Genomic DNA, 22,320 nt, shown 5'->3' on the forward strand with positions numbered 1-22,320 from the left:
AGAAGCCCAGAATACTAAACCCCTCACCTGGTTCAGATTCATTGTGACATCTTTGCTATCTGGATCAAAGGTGAGGGCACCCTACCCACATTCCTCCAGAACCTCTCCCCCATTTGATTCATCTAGTCCTACTCAACCCAGAAAGTCACCTTCCTAGATGTTGATCTCCACCTCAAAGACGGCTAAATCAGTACCTAACACATAGCAAACCTACCAACCACCAGCAATACCTCCAATTCGATAGCTGCCATCTATTCCATACCAAAAAGTCCCTTCTGTACAGCCTAGCTACACGTCATCGTTGCATCTGCAGTGACGAGCAGTCGCTCTCAAAATATACCAAGGGTCTCACTGAAGCCTTCACTGATCTTAACTATCCTCCAACCTTGTACACAAACAAATCTCCTGTGCCTTATCTTTCCAGTCTCCCACCATCTTCCGAAGTCCCACCATCTGGTGACACAGGAGCATTCCCCTCACAACTCAGTACTACCCAGGACTGGAGCAACTGAATTACATTCTCTGCCAGGGTTTTGATTACCTCTCGTTGTGCCCTGAAGTGAGAAATGTCCAACCCAATATCCTTCCTACCCCTCCCACAGTGGTATTCTGCTTTCAACCGAAACTACGCAATATACTCGTCCATCCTTACACAACCCTTGCTCCCAGTCCCTTACCTCATGGCTCATATCCCTGTAATAGACCTAGATGCAAGACATGTCCCATACATCCTCCCACCACCACCACCTGCTCCAGTCCAGTCACTAACACCACCTACCCCATCAAAGGCAGGGCTACCTGTGAAACCAGTCATGTTATCTACAAGCTAAACTGGAACCACTGTGATACATTCTATGTAGGCATGACAACCAACAAGCTGTCTATCTGCATGAATGGCCACCAACGAACTGTGGCCAAGAAACAAGTGGACCACCCTGTTGCTGAACATGCTGCGAAACATGACATCCTTCACTTCAATGACTGCTTCACAGCTGTGCCACATGGATCCTTCCTACCAACACCAGATTTTCTGAATTGCACAGATGTGAACTTTCCCTGCAATACAGCCTACACCCCCATAACCCTCCTGGTCTCAACCTCTGTTAGTCACTGTCCTCACCCATCCAGCCTCTTCCCTGTTCCCATTCCAGCACTACACAGCCGTCATTCCACCACCACACCCAGTCTTTTTCTTTCTTTCCTTTTCCGCAACTCCCCCCTCCTGCACACTTCATCCCTGCCCACAGTCTAACCTGCTGCTGAGACTCTAGTCTTGTGTGTGTGTCACGTTTGCACATGCGCACCACATCCTAGTCCACCCCTAACACCAACCCTTTGTCAAAAGGATCATACTCTGTGGAAGACCCAGGTGCAAGATCTGTCCAATCCTCCCACCCAGTACTTCCTATTCCAGTCCTGTCATGGCTTATCCTACCCCATCAGAGACCAGGCCACTTCTAAAAGCAACCATACTATACAGCAGATCTGCTGCAACCACTGATCAGCTTTCTCTATTGGTGTAACTACTAACTAGCTGTCTACCAGGATGAATGGACACCGGACAAAGTGTGGCCAAGAGCAAAGTGGACCACCCTGTTGCACAACATACAGCTACTCATAACATATTTTATTTCAGTGGTTGCTTCACAACCATCTGGATCTTCCCCTACACCACCAGCTGTTCTGAACTGTACAGATGAGTGCTGTCATTATAACACATTTCCTGCTCCCAAAACCATTCTGGCCTCGACCTACAGTAACCTACTGTCCCTATACCCTATACCCAAGTGTTTCTGCCTTCTCTGTCCTATCATCTCCTCACAATTCACCTTCCCTTGCCCTCACTGTGTGCTGCTCTCTTCCAACCCATCTACCAATCTTTTCTTCTCCGATTATCTCCTTCCTGCTCCCCATTTCCCTTCTCCACCTTCACAGCCTTCTGATGCCGTACCTGTAGTGGTACCTCTGGTCCCTGCGTGCTCTGCTAGGCAGTGCCAATTCCTATTGCCCTCCCATACTCTCATCTCCCTACTTCATCCCTGCCTAGCTCTGGATTATTCTCTCTGTTCAACACGGGTGTGTTGCAATATGGATGGTGGTAGCAGTTTTATGTGTGGCTGCTCTTGTGAATAGGTGCACATTTCTCTTTTCGGAAGAAGATTTTGGCTGAAACCATATATGTAAAAGCCTTTTATCGTGCCTGTCTCTGACCCAGAGTGTCATCTTTATGGTGAGTAGCAATCTACCCTTTCCTAATACTGTTAATATTTCAGTATGAAATATAAAAAAATGCATTTCCTCAAAAATATACTTTTTAGCATTTATTGAGTCATACAGAAATGCTACACAACTCTGGAACAAGAGAGGAGTTAATATTTAAATTTTGAGCTTATTTTCCAGTAGCATAAATACATTTAGCACAGTTTTGTGCTCCAGTTTGCAGCAGGGCTAGATCAGATGACAGGATTATAGTCAAGTCTTTCTAACCAGTGAAAAGAGACACTGCAAGTCTAGATACCTCCAATTGCTCCAGTACGTTGGAGACTGTGGGCAGAAGCATACAGGCATACTAACAAGTTCTGAACCAGTCTGCCAGTACAGATCATAAGGTGCAACCTAAGAATTTAATGGAGAGTGTTAAGATGATGATGCTGGAAGTAGTCATGAGAAAGAAATAACAAAACTGGTATAGATTTCTTTGAGTGATGACTAGCATGTAATAAGTATTTTTAAGCTTAGTGAATGACTCAGTGATGTCATCTTTGATTGTGGCTCTTTTGGGGAGGCTTATGGCAGGGGTTGTTATGTGTGTGTAGTGGTAGTTGTGTGCACACATTCTTTTTTTTGTGTGTTTTCATCAGTTTTCTCTGAGGAAGGCTTTGTCCGAGAGCTTAGCAATAATTCCAGTCTTGCTTACATTCCTGTCAACAACTGAATACCTGAACTAATCAGTGGGAAGTTATATCTACTTATCAATATAAAATTAAATATTTTTCTTACAAAGCTTCTCTCAATATGGTAAACTTTTGGAAAGAAGGTTTGTGAGTCACAACAGCTGACAAGGAGGGGACACCTACTAGTCATCCCTGAATTTGTCCACATTCATGGTACGTGTAGGGTGTGGTGAGACATGAAAGTGCCCCAAGTGGAAATTCCAAATGGCCAAGCATTTAGGAAATAAAAGGAATTTTGACACAGATCAATCAACATGTGTGCCTTATCAATTGCGCCTGTGACACTGTGTTTAGGAAGTGGTGTTCAGCTCAGCGGTAAGAGATCAGATTCACATTGAAAGGATTGCATGTTTGACTCCGCCCAGTGGCAAATATTTTTGTGCTCCTTGGCAATGTGTACACTAGTAACATCATAATTAACCACAACATCATGTGTGTTATTTTATTAATTCATATAAACACAAAAAGTATAGGCATAAAATGAAAAAAATTTAAAAAGGAATTGTGGTTGACATGTACACGGAAATGTCTTGTATGTAATTATAAACGCTGCCTTTTAACAGTGAGGTGGTTGTTTTTTTTTTTTTTTTGTTTTTTTTTTTATGTCTCCATTGAAAAACAAACTCGAGCAACATTCTGAAAACAGCTTCTTTCACTGCACAGCCCAGCAGTGAACCACACATAATGCAGCATGTCACTGAATACGTGCGAGGGTAGCTGGTGATGTATAATGGAATGTAGTTTGATGCAAGGTTCTCAGGAAGTGATTTCTTCTTCTTCTTCTTCTTCTTCTTCTTCTTCTTCTTCTTCGTCATTGAGGTAAGTGCAGTTTTGATATTTTTTTTATTAGATTTTTTTTACCTGATAAAAATATTTATTGCAGGGTTGCACTAGTGGCATACATTTGGGGGGAATTGCGTTGGTACTGCACGTTGGCAATCTGTCTTCATCTTGGAACAGTTCGTTGTATATTTGTGGACTTGTTTTTTGTTCTCCCCACAAGTCAAGACATTTATTCTCTTCTATGTAGGGCTTCATCAAATCAGTTGATTATTTTTTGTGCAAGTCTGTTGTCAGTTTACCGGATTTTGAAGAAGTGATTGTAACATTTGTATATTTTGCTGCATACACACCTACTAATTTTTTAATACTCAGTCCAAAAGGGCCAGTACTTTCCTGTAGACAATGTAAACATGTGGTAATAGTTTTCCTGACTGACTCATAGCATATTGTGCTGTATAGGAGTGTGTTACCTTTTTCATATCCTTTCATTTCACACACACCTCTTTTGACCCTTGGGGTTCTAGGGTTCGGTCATATGCCGACTGATGCTGGCAGCCTCGAAAGAGAAGATACAAATGTAAAACTATTATTCATGACAGTGCAGAGAGTATGTAAATCAACATAGACAAATAAAACGTCTGGTTTACCTGTCTGATCAGTGTAGATAAAGTTGTTGTAATTGGGGATAAGAGCTCGAGTCTGGTGACGAAAATTCTCTGCCACAGCAGGTGTTTCCTCAATAGTAGCAGTCTCTCTTCCCGATACAAATTTTGTAACCTTTCTCTGCTCAATTTTATGTCTTTGTTTAAACCCCTTGGCCCAAGCTGCTGAAGCTTTCAATTCCATATCTGGAAACTGCATCACAGCAGCAAATGTCCATTGTTGCAAGTTTCTAGTAGTGACTTGTTGGTTACAGCTCCACGCTTCTACAAAGTGATCATATGACCAGGAATAAATTATGTGATATTTGTTGTTCCGAGTTCCACCCTGTTTAATATGTTCTTCCCAAATTTTCAAATCCTGCATGTGCTTCACGCCAGATGCACCTTCTGTTTGCAGACTCTTCAACTTCCACTTTGGACGTGTTTTTACAAGATTAATCATCATTATTTCATAATACAGTGGAGCAATTTCTGGATCTCCTTTCATTTTTTAATATTGGATTTGTAGTCATCACCTGATGTAATACCACCCTTCATGTCTGCATATTCACATTCTTTGGAAATGTCGTCGCATCGAATCAACTCCTGATCGCACAAGAATGTATATTCCAACAAAATGTCTAGTATTTTCTGGTGTATTTTATTTGCCATTTGAATGTGTTCTTCGGTTATTACTGTGGAACTTCCTAATGCGGTCAGATCCTCTTCGGTCAAATGCTGTAAACATAAATCCAGCACAGTCTTCAATCGTCGCTCTGACGCATCACTGTGGAGGCTATTATCTTTTGGCTCCTTTTCCTTATCTACCAACATTCGAGGCATGTTATGATTTTCACTTTTGTCTGACATTTTCAATCTTTCCACAGTATTTTCCTTCATTGATCTCAGGTACAGTTGTTTTGTCTGCAGTGAGTGGGATATTTCTCAGAATATTCACACACTAATCTCGCAATATTAACATTACCTGGTCAAGAGCAAGGAGGTGCACGTGTTACCTCGCTAGTGTTGTCCCTTAACTATTGTAAATCAATACAACAAGACATTGTCTGACAATTAATGGATATGACAATGGCGAAGTTCACAACACAAACAACGATACCTGTTCAAAGCATGGTCATAATAAGCTTGAAAATCACCATGACCACAGCAAGTATCCACGAGCAAGAGTCCAGTACTCGTAGCACAGTATACAATCAGCAACACAGTATGTACACGGAACCTGAATGTATGATGGTGGTGATCTGTTGTCTGGTAGCGACCTTTATATACCTGCCCGTCGTTCAGGCCAGCACTGTCGTAGCTGTTTATGCCGACAGCACCAGCAAGGTCAAATTAAATTCACTGTATATGATTATTCATGTTTGCACCTTATGGACTGTTCACAACTCCAAGTTTGCAAGAAAATGCGCTTGTTTTAAAGACTGACGTCCCATGCTGATGTTGTGCAAACAGAAATGCAAAATAACCTACACGATGGTGCAGTTAATTGTGATGTCAGAAATGTACACGTTGACAAGGACCACAAAAATACTTGCCACCGGCCAGAGTCGAACCGACAACCCTTTCGATATGAATCCGTTCTCTTACTGCTTAACCAACATCACTTCCTGAACACAGTATCACAGAGACAATTGATAAGGTGCACAGGGTGATAGATCCATATCAAAATCCTTTTATTTCCTAAACAGTTGGCCACCTGAAGTTCCCACTTGGGGCACTTTTATGTCTCACCTCGCCCAAGACATACCACGAATTCGAAAATGATGGATAGGCATCCTCTCCTTGTATGTATATTTGTCCATGATACAAGCTCAGTGTGGTTGAGTATTATCATTTGTAGGACTAATCTTTCACTTATTGCACTGGGTTATGAAATGCCAAAGAATAACCTTGATAGATCAGCCAAGTCACAGCTTCAGAAGGAAGTATTTGAAGGTGTATGTGTACAAATAAAAATAAACTACTGCAAAAATTTATTTATGATATCGGACTGCCAAGGCTCTCTATCAAAGTTAGTTCAGTATGATACCTTTATATCATTAGATCAAGTAGGCTATGCCATTACATTCTCTTACACTCACAGCATCAACCCCCATTTTATTCTCCATCACCTAGTAGCTTAATACATGCAGGTGGTGCAAGGTTTACTGCACCACTGGTATGTTCTGTGTAGCTTAGCTTTGATAACAATATAATAAGACTTTGACAGCTGCCTTGTGCTATTCAGAACTATTTTTCATTTACCCTAAGTTATGAAAACATACAGATTTTAATATATTCTGCAATTAATTTGTTATTTTGACACACACACACACACACACACACACACACACACACACACACACACACACACACACACACAAATTGAGAGGGCTCCCACAGAATAAATGTGCTTGGGATATTACGCTACATAATTATTTACAGTGCATGATCCATGCCTCTGTGTGTACTGAACAAGAAAATTAGGATTATACAATTCTGATACAACTGCTGCTGGCAGCTTTCAATCTAATATAAGTGAAATAAAACGACTTGTATGTTTTAGTTGAGGTCATCAGTCCTGAGACTGGTTTGATGCAGCTATCCATGCTACTCTATCCTGTGCGAGCTGCTTCATCTCCCAATACCTACTGCAACATACATCCTTCTGAATCTGCTTAGTGTGTTCTTCTCTTGTTCTCCCTCAATGATTTTTACCCTCCACGCTGCCCTCCAGTACTAAATTGGTGATTCCTTGATGTCTCAGAACAAGTCCTACCAACCGATCAATTCTTCTAGTCACATTGTGCCACAAACTCCTCTCTTCTCACCAATCCTATTCAATACCTCCTCATTAGTTATGTGATCTACCCATCTAATCTTGAGCATTCTTCTGTAGGACCAGATTTTGAAAGCTTCTATTCTCTTCTTGTCTAAACTATTTATCGTCCATGTTTCATTTCCATAAATGGCTACATTCCACACAAATACATTCAGAAATGACTTCCTGACACTTAAATCTCAATGTAAACAAATTTGTCTTCTTCAGAAATGGTTTCCTTGCCATTGCCAGTCTACATTTTATATCCTCTCTACTTCGACCATCATAAGTTATTTTCTCCCCAAATAGCAAAACTCCTCTACTACTTTAAGTGTCTCATTTCCTAATCCATTTCCCTCAGCATCACCCAACTTAATTCGACTACATTCCATTATCCTCATTTAGCTTTTGTTGATGTTCATCTTATATCCTCCTTCCAAGATAGTATCCATTCCGTTCAACAGCTCTTCCAAGTCCTTTGCTGTCTCTAACAGAATTACAATGTCATCGGCGAACCTCAAAGTTTTTATTTCTTCTCCATGGATTTGAATACCTACTCCAAATTTTTCTTTTATTTCCTACACTGCTTGCTCAATATACAGACTGAATAACATCGGGGAGAGGCTACAAACCTGTCTCACTCTCTTCCCAGCCACTGCTTCCCTTTCATGTCCCTCGACTGTTCTAACTGCCATCTGGTTTCTGTACAAATTGTAAATAGCCTTTTGCTCCCTGTATTTTACCCCTGCCAACTTCAGAATTTGAAAGAGAGTATTCCAGTCAACATTGTCAAAAGCTTTCTCTAAGTCTACAAATGGTAGAAATGTAGGTTTGCCTTTCCTTAATCTATCTTCTAAGATAAGTCATAGGGTCAGTATTGCCTCACGTGTTCCAATATTTCTACGGAATACAAACTGATCTTCCCCGAGGTCGGTTTCAATTAGTTTTTCCATTCGTCTGTAAGGAATTCGCCTTAGTATTTTGCAGCCAAGACTCATAGTTTGGTAATTTTCACATCTGTCAACACCTGCTTTCTTTGGGATTGGAATTATTATATTCTTCATGAAGTCTGAGGGTATTTCGCCTGTCTCATGCGTCTTGCTCACCAGATGGAAGAGTTTTGCAGGACTGGCTCTCCGAAGGCTATCAGTAGTTCTAATGGAATATTGTCTACTCCCGGGGCCTTACTTCAACTGAGGTCTTTCAGAGCTCTGTCAAACTCTTCACGCAGTATCATGCCCCATTATATCTTCATATACATCCTCTTCGATTTCGATAATATTATTCTCAAGTACACCGCCCTTGTATAGACCTTCTATATACTCCTTCCACCTTTCTGCTTTCCCTTCTTTGCTTAGAACTGGGTTTCCATCTGAGCTCCCGATATTCATAAAATTGGTTCTCTTTTCTCCAAAGGTCTCTCTAATTTTCTTGTAGGCAGTATCTATCTTACCCCTAGTGAGATTTGTCCTCCAGCCATCCCTGCTTAGCCATTTTGCATTTCCTGTTGATCTTATTTGTGAGACATTTGTATTCCTTTTTGCCTGCTTCATTTACTCCATTTTTATATTTTCTCCTTTCATCAATTAAATTCAGTATCTCTTCTGTTACCCAAGGATCTCTACTAGCCCTCGTCTTTTTACCTACTTGATCCTCTGCTGCCTTCACTACTTCATCCCTCAAAACTACCCATTCTTCTTCTACTGTATTTCTTTCCCTCATTCCTCTCAATTGTCCCCTTATGCTCTTCCTGAAACACTGTACAACCTCTGGTTCTTTCAGTTTATCCAGGTCCCATCTCCTTAATTTCCCACATTTTTGCAGTTTCTTCAGTTTTAATCTACAGGTCATAACCAATAGATTGTGGTCAGAGTCCACATCTGCCCCTGGAAATGTCTTACAACTTAAAACCTGGTTCCTAAATCTCTGTCTTACCATTATATAATCTATCTGATACCTTTTAGTATCTCCAGGGTTCTTCCAAGTATACAACCTTCTTTCATGATTCTTAAACCAAGTGTTACCTATGACTAAGTTGTGCTCTGTACAAAATTCTACTAGGCGGCTTCCTCTTTCATTTCTTACCCCCAATCCATATTCACATACTATGTTTCCTTCTCTAGCTCCACAGTTGACGAAGAGATTGACAAAATGTATGATGAGAAAAAAGATATTATTCAGATAGTAAAGGGAGACAAACATTTAATAGTCATGGGTGACTGGAATTCAGTAATAGGAAACGTTTTTTTCTTTCTTTCTTTCTTTCTTTCTTTCTTTTTTTTTTTTTTTTTTGGTTTTACGGCGCACAACTACAATGGTCATTAGCACCCTGACTAAGTTAGGAATGCACGCGAGGCACAAGGTTAAAACAGCAACTAAAAGGGACAACACTATAAAAGATGTATTAACAGGCATAGGATTAAAAAAAAAACAACACCATAATCAAACGTCCTTAGACAGGTGTGTCAAGTTGATAAAACGAAGAACGCGAGCAGCAGCTCCTGGGTCATCCGCTAAAATGGCATCCAGAGTACATGGCAGGCCAAGATCAAGACGCAGTGTAGTAAAATCCAGACAGGACGTTAAAATGTGGCGGACCGTCAGCAATTGCCCACATGGATAGAACGGCGCCGGCACAGCCGTCAGCAGATGGCGATAGCTCAACCGGCAGTGTCCAATTCGTAGCCTGGCCAAAATGACCTCCTCCCGCTGAGAAGGACGTGAGGAGGACGTCCAAGCCGCGGGAAGAGGTTTCAAGGCCCGAAGCTTGTTGTCCGTAAGTGCAGCCCAATCGGCATGCCACAGCGATAAAATGCGCCAACAGATGACCCTGCTACAATCTGATGAAGGGACACAACAAGATGCTGTCCGAGGCTGGAGAACCGCAGCCTTGGCCACGGCATCTGCAGCTTCATTCCCATGGATACCAACATCGCCAGGAACCCACATAAAGCTAACCGGAGAACCGTCATCCACCAACTGCTGAAGAGAGCGCTGGATCCGGCGCACGAAAGGGTGAACTGGATACGGATCACTGAGGCTCAGGATGGTGCTCAGAGAATAGGAGCAGATGACATAAAAAGAATTTCGGTGGCGGCAGATGTAAAGAACAGCCTGGTAGAGCTCAGCTGTGAAGACCGAACAATGGATATGTAGCCGATATTTGAAACTTTGTGCCTCGACAATAAAAGAACACCCGACCCCGTCATTGGTCTTAGCGCCATCTGTATAAATGAAGGTCATATTAATGAACTTTGAACGAAGTTCGACAAAACCAGAGTGGTGTACTGAACCGGGGGTAACCTCCTTTGGAAGCGAGGTGAGGTCAAGGTGAACGCGAACCTGAGCCTGGAGCCAAGGTGGCGTGTGGCTCTCGCCCACTCTAAAGGTTGCAGGGAGTGAAAAATCAAGATGCTGAAGGAGGCGACGAAAGCGAACTCCAATACGGGTTGTATGTCTCTGCCCTGCTACCCCCTGACGGTCGAGATAGTCGTCAAAAAGGAACGATACGATGGGTGGTCGGGCATTGACAGTAGCCGACAGGCATAACGACAAAGCAGTATATCGCGCCGGTAGGTGAGTGGCAATTCACCGGCTTCAGCATGAAGACTCTCGACGGGACTAGTATAAAACGCTCCGATCGCAAGACGTAAACCCCGATGTTGTACGAAGTTGAGGCGGTGTAAGATGGACGGACGGCCGTGCAGAGGAGTATACGAAGCTCCCATAATACAGCTTGGAGTGGACGATCGACCGATATAGGTGAAGTAGGGCGGTTCGATCTGCTCCCCACGACATACCACTGAGAACACAGAGGACATTTAGAGAACGGGTACAACAGGCAGCCAAATATGACACATGTGGAGACCAACTAAGTTTCCTGTCAAATGTAAGACCTAAAAATTTTGTTGTCTCCACAAATGGGAGAGCAACGGGACCGAGTCTTAAGGACGGTGGGAGAAACTCTTTGTAGCGCCAGAAGTTAATACAGACCGTCTTCTCGGCAGAAAAACGGAAGCCATTGGCGACACTCCAGGAGTAAAGATGGTCAAGAGAACGCTGAAGACAGCGCTCCAGGAAACATGTACGCTGCGCGCTGCAATAGAAGGTAAAATCGTCCACGAAAAGGGAGGCTGATACATCAGCTGGGAGGCAATCCATTATTGGATTGATCGCTATGGCGAAGAGAGCGATGCTCAAAACTGAGCCCTGTGGCACCCCATTCTCCTGGCGAAAGGTGTCTGACAGGACAGAACCCACACGTACCCTGAACTGTCAATCCATTAAAAAGGAACGAATAAAACGAGGGAGGCGACTGCGAAGGCCCCACGTATGCATGGTGCGGAGAATGCCTGCCCTCCAACAGGTGTCGTAAGCCTTCTCCAAATCAAAGAACACAGCCACGGTCGGGTGCTTCTGCAAGAAGTTATTCATAATGAAGGTCGACTAGGTAACCAGATGGTCAACAGCAGAGCGGTGCTACGAAATACACATTGTACATTGGTAAATAGGAGTCAAGATTCGAGCAGCCAAACCAAACGAGAATTGACCATTCGCTCCATCACCTTACAGACACAGCTGGTGAGTGAGATGGGTCGATAACTGGAAGGCAAGTGCTTGTCCTTTTCCGGCTTAGGAATTGGTACAACAATAGACTCGCGCCAGCATGTGGGAACATGTCCCTCAATCCAGATGCGATTATAAGTACAAAGAAGGAAACCTTTACCCGCAGGAGAAAGGTTCTTCAGCATCGAAATATGAATAGAATCAGGCCCTGGAGCGGAGGACTGTGACCGGGCAAGTGCATTTTCGAGTTCCCGTATGGTGAATGGGGCACTGTAACTTTCACGATTTGAGGAGCGGAAGTTATGTGGCCTAGCCTCCTCTGCCTGTTTTCGGGGGAGGAAGGCAGGGAGGTAATGAGCGGAGCTCGAAACCTCTGCGAAAAAGCGGCCGAAGGCATTGGAGACATCGTCAGGGGCCACAAGGACGTCATTCGCGACCATCAAGCCAGAAACTGGTGAGTGGACCTTAGTGCCAAATAGCCGGCGCAGGCTACCCCAGACAACAGAAAGAGGAGTAAAACTGTAAAGGTGCTTGTGAGAGCAGCCCAGCTGGCTTTCTTGCTTTCTTTAATAATAAGATGACACTGCGCACGTAATCGTTTATAATTGATACAATTTGCCACTGTAGGGTGGCGTTTAAAGGTGCGTAAAGCACGTCGATGAGCACGTAAATCGTCACTACATGCTATGGTCCACCATGGGACCGGTCCGCGACTTGGAGGAGTGTGAGGGATGGAATATTCAGCAGCAGTGAGAATGACTTCCGTGAGGTGTGCGACCTGACTATCGCAGCTTGTGAAGGTTTGATCCTGAAAGGTCGCCCTGGAGGAGAAGAGCCCCCAGTCTGCTTTGGAGATGTTCCACCTAGTTGAGCACGGAGAGGGGGAATGATGCAGGACATGGATAACACACGGGAAGTGGTCACTCGAATATGTATCAGAAAGTGCATACCACTCAAACCGGCATGCAAGTTGGGTAGTACATACAGAGAGGTCTACATGGGAATAGGTGTGAGATGTGTCTGAAAGAAAAGTAGGGGCGCCAGTATTGAGGCAGACAAGATGGAGCTGGTTGAAAACGTCTGCTAACAGGGAATCCCTCGGACAGGATGCTGGAGAGCCCCAAAGAGGATGGTGAGCATTAAAGCCTCCAGTTAACAAAAATGGTGCAGGTAGATGAGCAATAATTTGCATCATGTCTGCCCTGGTAACGGCAGACGACGATGGAGTGTAAACGGTACAAATGGAAAATGTAAAAGTGGGGAGAGTAATGCGGACGGCAACTGCCTGCAAGCCTGTGTGCAATGTGATGGGATCATAGTACATATCATCCCGGACCAGCAACATAACCCCTCCATGAGCCGGAATACCTGCCACAGGGGGTAGGTCAAAACGCACAGAGGTGTAGTGTGCCAAGGCAATGTGATCGCATGGGCGTAGCTTCGTTTCCTGGAAGGCTACGACGAGTGGACGGTGCAAGCGGAGCAGCAGCTTTAAGTCCTCTCGGTTGGAGCGAATATTCCAGTGAATAAGTGCCACAGTGAGAAGAAGAAGATGCAAGAAAGGGTCACCTCGAAGGCCGCTGAGGGCCCGGTTTTGAGCGAGCAATGCCGCCGCTAGCAGTAGGCGGACAGTCATCGTCCATTTGTTCTATAGGTTCATTGGCCATCTTGTTAAGATGGCTGGGAGGGGGAGCTTCCTCCGCTGGTGAACGGCCAGATGTTCGGCTTCCAACGGTGCGGCCAGGCAAAACGGATGACGGCCTGGGGCGGCAACCACTGGGTGGCGCAGGAGAAGAAATGCGCCGTGGCGGGGAAGGAGAACTGTGCTTCCTATGAGCCTTCCTGGAAGGTCGTTTTGTGGAAGTATTGGTCAATGGCTGGGAGTTCGAGGTACGTATGAAGTCTGCACAAGACGGTTCCTTCTTGAAGGCCCATGCATCTGACTTTTGGGTCTTCGTCTTGGCAGAAGCTGATAAAGGTTCTTGTGTCTGAGGGGTGACGGGAGGAAGAGATGTCGACCAGGCGTTCTTCGCACTGGCCGAACGGATGACTGTAGTGCTGAAGGTCAGATCGCATATCTGCATCGCCACCTCCCTGGTAGTCCAAGGAGAGGCGAGGACAGTACTGTATTTCCCCACTGGGAGCAGCGTGGGCTTCCTACTAGCAAATAGCTTGTGAGCAGCCGAGGTGGACACTTTCTCTTTGAACCGAATTCCTTGTAGATGGGACAGTTGCGGGAGGACGCTGCACGGTCACCCTGACAGTTCACACAACGAGGAGACGGAGGTGGACAGTCACCCTCACGGGCATCCCTGCCACAAGTAATATATTTAGCCGCATTGGAACAAGACTAGCAAGTGTGATTAAAACCCTGACACTGGTAGCAGCGTGTAGGTGTCGGGACATAGGGGCGAACAGAAATAACCTCGTAGCCTGCTTTGATGCGCGACGGCAGCTGAACACTATCAAAGGTCAAGAAAAGTGTCCGGGTCGGTACAAGGTCATTGTTGACCTTTTTCATGACCCTATGGACAGCCGTCACGCCTTGCTCAGCGAGGAAAGACTGAATCTCCTCGTCAGTCAATCCGTCGAGTGATAACCTCGTAGCCCGCTTTGATGCGCGACGGCAGCTTAACACTATCAAAGGTCAAGAAAAGTGTCCGGGTCGGTACAAGGTCATTGTTGACCTTTTTCATGACCCTATGGACAGCCGTCACGCCTTGCTCAGTGAGGAAAGACTGAATCTCCTCTTCAGTCAATCCGTCGAGTGATCTAGTATAGACCACACCACGAGACGAATTTAAAGTGCAGTGAGCCTCCACCCGGACAGGGAACGTGTACAGGAGTGTGGCACAAAGCAGTTTTTGTACCTGAAAGGCACTCTCAGTTTCTAGTAACAAGGTACCGTTACGCAACCTGGTACAAGACTTGACCGATCCTGCTATGGCATCTATGCCCTTCTGGATAACGAAAGGGTTGACAGAGGAAATATCCTCAGATCGAGAAACTATGAGGAACTGTGGGGGCAGGCGGTAGTACTTTTGTCACTGGTGGCTGGTCAAGTTTACATTTGTGGGCAGAAGTCAAGAGAGAAAAAGAAGAGAAATCCATTGCGGAGGAATCCCCCATGATTGCCAGCGTCTCCGATCGCGCGCTCCTTCCTTGTAGGGACCCTCTCGGAGGGCACTCCCACCTTAGGTGATTGTTCACACCTCAGGTCACACCTCCCAAGAAACGGACGGAGGGACCAATCGGCATGGTCAGAAGGTGTCAGCCCAGGAAATCACCCCTCCCTGGGCCTGGCCTTTACCAGGGGGTACGTGCGTGCCTTACTTATCTACCCAGGGCGGGGAATTACGCGTTACCCCATCACCGGCTACGCGTGCGAACGCGTGGGTCGGCCTTCAGGCACGCACAGGGAGGGAGGAAGGAAGAAGAGGAAAAAGAAAGGAGAGAGGGAAAGAAAAGAGAGAGGGAAAGAAAGGAGAGAGGGAAAGAAAGGAGAGAGGGAAAGAAAGGAGAGAGGGAAAGAAAGGAGAGAGGGAAAGAAAGGAGAGAGGGAAAGAAAGGAGAGAGGGAAAGAAAGGAGAGAGGGAAAGAAAGGACAGAGGGAAAGAAAGGACAGAGGGAAAGAAAGGACAGAGGGAAAGAAAGGACAGAGGGAAAGAAAGGACAGAGGGAAAGAAAGGACAGAGGGAAAGAAAGGACAGAGGGAAAGAAAGGACAGAGGGAAAGAAAGGACAGAGGGAAAGAAAGGACAGAGGGAAAGAAAGGACAGAGGGAAAGAAAGGACAGAGGGAAAGAAAGGACAGACTGTCTCAAACGCCGAGGCGGAGACAAGAGAAGGCAAGGAGAAGATAAGGAAGACAGTGAGATGGAGAAGAACAAAAAAAGGAACCAACCAAAGGAAGGAAGAAACCAGAAGTGAAAAACCAAAATGACCGCAAATATAGGTCGTGGAACCGTCCGTCTCCGGACGCAGGTGCTAATTACCTCCTTGAGGGGGAGGGACTCCTTTTAGTCGCCTCTTACGACAGGCAGGAATACCTCGGGCCTATTCTAACCCCCGGACCCGCAGGGGAGTAATAGGAAAAGGTAGAGAAGGAGAAGTTGTAGGTGAATATAGAATGGGGCTAAGAAATGAAAGAGGACGTCCCCTGGTAGAATTTTGCACAGAGCATGACTTGATCATAGCTAACACTTGGTTCTAGAATAATGAAAGAAGGTTGTATACATGGAAGAGGCCTGGAGATGCTGGAAGGTTTCAGATAGATTGTATAATAGTAAGAAAGAGATTTAGGAACCAGGCTTTAAATTATAAGACATTTCCAGGGGCATATTTGGATTCTGACCACCAACAATTGGTTATGAACTGTAGATTAAAACTGAAGAAACTGCAAAAAGGTGGGAATTTAAGGAGATGGGACCTGGATAAACTGACAGAACCAGAGGTTGTAGACAGTTTCAGGAAGAGCATTAGGGAACGACTGACAGGAATGGAGGAAAGACATACAGTAGGAGAAGAATGGGTCGTATTGAGGGTTGAAATAGTGAAGGCAGCAGAAGATCAAGTAGGTAAAAGACGAGGGCTAGTAGAAATCCTTGGGTAACAGAAGATATATTGAATTTAATTGATCAAAGGAGAAAATATAAAAATGGAGTAAATGAAGCAGGCAAAAAGGAATACACATGTCTCAAAAATGAGATCGACATTAAGTGCAATGGCTAAGCAGGGATGGATAGAGGACAAATGTAAGGATGTAGAGGCATATCTCACTAGGGGTAAGATAGATACTGCCTACAGGAAAAGTATAGAGACTTTTGGAGTAAAGAGAACAGTTTGTATGAATATCAAGAGCTCAGATGGAAACCCAGTTATAAGCAAAGAAGGGAAAGCAGAAAGGTGGAAGGAGTATACAGAGGGTCTATAAAAGAGTGACGTACTTGAGGACAATACAATGGAAATGGAAGAGGTTGTAGATGAAGATGAAATGGGAAATATGATACTGCGTGAAGAGCTTGACAGAGCACTGAAAGACCTAAGTTGAAACAAGGCCTCGGGAGTAGACAACATTCCATCAGAACTACTGAAAGCTTGGGAGAGCCAGACCCAACAAAACTCTACCATCAAGTGAGCAAGATGTATGAGACAGGTAAAATACCCTCAGACTTCAAGAAGAATATAATAATTCCAATCTCAAAGAAAGCAGGTGTTGACAGATGTGAAAACAACTGAACTATCAGTTTAATAAGTCGCGGCAACCAAATACTAACATGTATTCTGTACAGACGAATGGAAAAATTGGTAGAGGCCAACCTCGGGAAAGATCAAATTGAATTCTGTAGAAATGTTGGAACATATGAGGCAATATTGACCCTACGACTTATCTTGGAAAATTGATTAAGGAAAGGCAAACCTACGTTTCTAGCATTTGTAGACTTAGAGAAAGGTTTTGACAATGTTGACTGGAATACTCTCTTTCAAATTCTGAAGGTGGCAGGGGTAAAATACAGGGAACGAAGGGCTATTTACGATTTGTACAGAAATCGGATGGCAGTTATAACAGTCGAGGGGCATGAAAGGGAAGCAGTGGTTGGGAAGGGAGTGAGACAGGGTTGTAGCCTCTCCCCGATGTTATTCAATCTGTATATTGAGTAAGCAGTAAAGGAAACAAGAGAAAAACTTGGAGTAGGTATTAAAATCCATAGAGAAGAAATAAAAGCTTCGAGGTTTGCCGATGACATTGAAATTCTGTCAGATACAGCAAAGGACGTGGAAGAGCAGCTGAACGGATTGGAAAGTGTCTTGAAAGGAGGATATAAGATGAACATCAACAAAAGCTAAATGAGGATAATGGAATGTAGTTGAATTAAGTAGGGTGATACTGAGGGAACTACATCAGGAAATGAGACACTTAAAGTAGTAAAGGAGTTTTGTTATTTGGGGTGCAAAATAACTGATGATGGTCAAAGTAGAGAGCATATAAAATGTAGACTGGTAATGGCAAGGAAAGCGTTTATGAAGAAGATAAATTTGTTAACATTGAGTATTGATTTAAGTGTCAGGAAGTCGTTTCTAAAAGTATTTGTATGGAGTGTAGCCATATATGGAAGGGAAACATGGACAATAAATAGTTTCGACAAGAAGAGAATAGAAGCTTTTGAAATATGGTGCTAGAGAAGAATGCTGAAGATAAGATGGGTAGATCACATAACTAATGAGGTGGTATTGAATAGAACTGGAGAGAAGAGTAATTTGTGGCACAACTTCACTAGAAGAAGGGATCAGTTGGTGGGGCATATTCTGAGGCAGCAAGGGATCACCAATAGTACTGGAGGGCAGAGTGGAGGGTAAAAATCATTGAGGGAGACCAAGAGATGAATACACTAAACAGATTAAGAAGTATGTACGTTGCAGCAAGTACTGGGAGATGAAGAAGCTTGCACATGATAGAGTAGCAGGGAGAGCTGCATCAAACCAGTCTCTGGACTGAAGACCTCAACAATAACAACAATCACACCACACATTCACTGAGATCCTAACTTGGAATCTTCTTTCACTAGAGTCATGTGGGTTCTCCAATGCTCATGTACGAGAACTGTGGGTGTTCATGTTACTATGTGTATAAATGTTGCCTCATATGTAAATAAAGGCACATCTCTGTGTACACCAACCATTGAAAAAATTTTCATCTGTTTACTAAATTACCTGGATGCAGAGGTTGCATGCGTTGGACACGGAATGGGTACAAGCCCATGAAATATAATGTATGCCACACTCGTGTCTGTGGAACACACAGCTAACAGTTAATGAGCCGTGTATTGGTAGCATGACTGCATTGTACCATTTCAATAATGTCTTCCCTTCTCTCAACTGACTAGACAGCCTCACATTCTGATATTACTTGTACTGGTTAGTGTTCTGGATTCACGTAATGTTTGAAAAACCCTGGGAAATATCCTGGGACAGGGGGTTCATCAATCAAGAAAACAATTCCGGTAGTCTGTCATAGCAGCATAGGCTCTGCCATTAAAGTTCCCATACACAAATAACATATCTGTGTAGGTGGCGTCATGTTGGTATTCATGGACTTGCTCAGTTAAACAACACTCAAGCCTGGCATGCACAAGTCCTAATGATTTTTCATTGATCCAATCCACAGTTGCACACTGGGTACGCTTGCAGTTGTCGCTCCAGCGATACGTCACTGTGCTGTCATCTGTTGAAGAACCCCCACACCTCTCATAGAATGGCTCAATCATCTGCCCCACCATTAATATGTCCACCACAACACCTACAAAGCGTTTCAGTAGGTAATATTCAAACTTGTCTTCATATTCATTCATGGATGTGTGTAAACTTCTACCTATTCCAGTACTGTAACGAGCAAAGATTGGACACGTCTTCGAGGACTTTCTGGTTTATTTTCGCATGTAGAATCATCTCAAAAACAACATGATATTAATCCTGAATGACCTCGTAACTTTTGGTCATACAATGACCTACTGCCTCGTAACGGACCCCAGAAGACTGCTCGTCTCGAGGCAAACTCAGAGGGTTTGCACTTCTACAGCAATGCCCTGTCAGACAGCACGACCCATTATACTTCAAGCAGGCACGAGATGAGGCCTGTCCATAGCAGAAGGTAGCATGCATGCCAGTGATGTCACAGATTGTTGCATCGGGTTGCAAACTCCCTGTCTAAAGAGTTCTAGATGCACTGGTACATAGTGCCACTCTACACATGAGATGGTTTTAGAAAAAAGCTTTCCGAGGCTCTTATCTGAAATACTCCTCCACAATACTGACAAGGGGGAGATAAAATCAATAATTAAATCACTAAGGGCTAAGGACTCTCATAGATACGATGGTGCATCTAGCAGAATACTTAAGTATTTTTCTGCAAATATTAGCCCAGTATTTAGCAATATCTCTAAATTTTCTTTTTGGAATAGTCAGTTTCCTGACCAATTAAAGTACTCAATAGTAAAGCCACTTCATAAAAAAGGAGAACAGGGTCACGTAGAAAACTTTAGACTTATTTCTATCCCATCAGTGTTTGCTTAAGTTATTGAAAATGCTGTATATGCAAATGTAATTGAGCATTTCAATTCACACAATTTACTGTCAAATATACAGTTTGGTATAGAAGTGGCTTAATGACTGAAAATGATATTGTGGAGCACTGGATGGATTAAATAAAAGATTGTGAATGCTAGGAATCTTCTTTCATTTAACTAAGGCATTAGATTGTGCTGACCACAAGTAATTATTGCAGAAATTGGACCATTTTGGAATAAGGGATGCATCTCACAATTGGTTCACTTTTTCCTTTAAGAACAGAAGGCAGAAGGTCATTCTCCACAGGACTGAGAATGGCTACAATGTGCAGTCTCAACGGGGCAGAGTTAAGTGGATGGTGCCACCATGGACCAGTGCTGGGGCTGCTGAGCCCCTATTTCTTATTTATATAAATGGCACGCCTTCTAGTATTACAGTTGTTTCTAAAATATTTCTGTTTGCTGATAACACCAGCATGGTAATGAAGGATGTTATGTGCAATAGAGACACAGTATCAAATAACACACTTCAGTATATAAATTCGTCGCTTGTAGAAAATAAATTGACGCTAAATCACAGTAGGACTCAGTTTTTACAGTTTCTGACACAAAATTCAACAAAAACTGACATTATGATTACACAGAATGTGGATAATAATAGTATGCTTCCAGACTGCCAGGTGGAGAACCGAGAGCTACAGACCACCAGGTACCTTTGCAGACAACAGAAAGTGGTCATTGGCTGCATCACAAGACCATTCCTACATCCAGTCATGACTTACTAGGGATCAGCACATCTTTTCTGGAGAACAGCTATTTAAGGAAACCCAGCATCACTGCAGACATTTCCCATTGACGAAAACTGGCTGATTCATGCACTGACTGCTTGCAGTTCCTAAATTAAGCTCTTGTCAGTGTGCCACTTGTGACAATAGTGGAATGCCCAGAAGTAGGCTCCTGCATTGGAAAAGATCTTAAGATTAAGCATATCCACTAAGCATGTTTTAGAACCCGTGACTATTTGATGTAAATACATAAAACTGCAAGCAGACACTTTTTTAAAATCATTATTTATTCATTCCTTGATCTGGTTTTTGAACCTTTTCAGGCTCACCTTCATATGGTTTTTCAGAAGTTACATAGCTATTTCAAGCATAATCTGGGTGCTGTGGCTCTATGACAAGAAGATGTAACATGCTTTAATGCATTGCCATGAGTGTTGTTTATCTGTCAATTTGGGTCCAAAGTACTGTTTTGTACTTACTGTGACAGTATGGGCAGCTTCTGTTGTTAGTATTCATCTGTCTGCTTCCGCTGCGATGGCCAGTTGGTACCCCACTACTCACTTTTACACAATATATATGGATATACTCTCTGATAATGAAAAATTGCCAGCATCCAGCAAGTGCTACACAACTGTTACTTGTCACCAAGATCTTGACACAAAGATATGACATAAGCCTACTTTACTCAGAAACAAACACACACAATATCTCTGAGCAAAACTGGCCTGTGTCATATATTTGTAACAAGTTAGTTATATAGCACGTGCTGGATGTTCAGTCAGCATCAGTTTGAAACTGAGCCACACACACATAGCTGGTCAGTCACTAAAAATAAAAAGAATAAAAAGTGGTTCACGTTGTTGTGGCAACAGGCACCTACGGATATGTGCACCATATACGTCACAGATGCAGTACTCCAGTCTGCATGAGATGGACATTCAAAGTAGACACCTTACCAGCAGCTCAACAGAGAGCGACACCACTGGCCAAGCCAGCAGTAGCTCCAAGTCGCATGTGCAGCCCTGAACAGCGTGCACAGGCTGAACTGTTTCCTACTGCTACTGAAAGTAAGTTTGAGCCAATCAAACAAAAGTGTCACTCTGCAAGATGACTTTAGGCCTGTACCACAATGGCAGCCAGCAGTTCCAGTGCAGTCAGCCTTATTGGGAAGATCTTGCCTGGACAATGTCACCGTTAAGGGGGAGTTTGCCACCAGGACACTACCAAGCGGAGAGGATTTGGTATTTTAATTCTGCTAAATCTCAAATACTCGGAAAGTGTGTGACTTGGTGTCGTCATAACAAATCTGATTCATACAGACTTTAATAGATTTATCTTGTGAATTATTTTTGGAACTTAGTTAACTTGAGCATATACTCAGTCAATAAAGTTTCTGTGTGTTTCCTTTTTCTCCAGAAGTTACTTATGTTAACACCAAGTTTGTGAAGTTATATCTTATGTTGCAAATAAATTTGTTTAATTGTATACCTAGTGAATGTTTCGTGTGTTACAACCAAAGGAAGCGCCATACCACTTGGTGATGGGGTTTGAAAGAACAAATTCTAATTCCACACACACTGTTCCAGGTAGCCATTATGAACTTCCAAGGTTGTTTCAGAATGGCCACAGCCAATGCTCTGGTAGCTCTGATGCATTCAGTAGTCACACAGCTACAATGGCTGACGGAACAAGCGGTGGCGCTCACCATG

The 22,320-nt window shown here is 43.6% G+C and overlaps 2 protein-coding genes across 2 annotated transcripts in view; both read right to left on the minus strand.

Moving 5' to 3' along the window:
* Positions 1 to 22,320, minus strand: part of LOC126281776 (protein broad-minded-like) — a 237,746-nt gene that overhangs the window by 213,849 nt on the left and 1,577 nt on the right. The gene's annotated exons all lie outside the window — the stretch shown is intronic.
* Positions 5,223 to 22,320, minus strand: part of LOC126281774 (protein broad-minded-like) — a 42,981-nt gene continuing 25,883 nt past the window's right edge. Inside the window, exon 2 of the mRNA XM_049980980.1 lies at positions 5,223 to 5,302. Within this exon, the coding sequence (XP_049836937.1) occupies positions 5,284 to 5,302 (19 nt within the window). The 3' untranslated portion in view covers positions 5,223 to 5,283. The remainder of the gene's footprint in view (positions 5,303 to 22,320) is intronic.

Source organism: Schistocerca gregaria, chromosome 7 (assembly GCF_023897955.1).
Source record: "Schistocerca gregaria isolate iqSchGreg1 chromosome 7, iqSchGreg1.2, whole genome shotgun sequence".
Classification (NCBI taxonomy): Eukaryota; Metazoa; Arthropoda; class Insecta; order Orthoptera; family Acrididae; genus Schistocerca; species Schistocerca gregaria.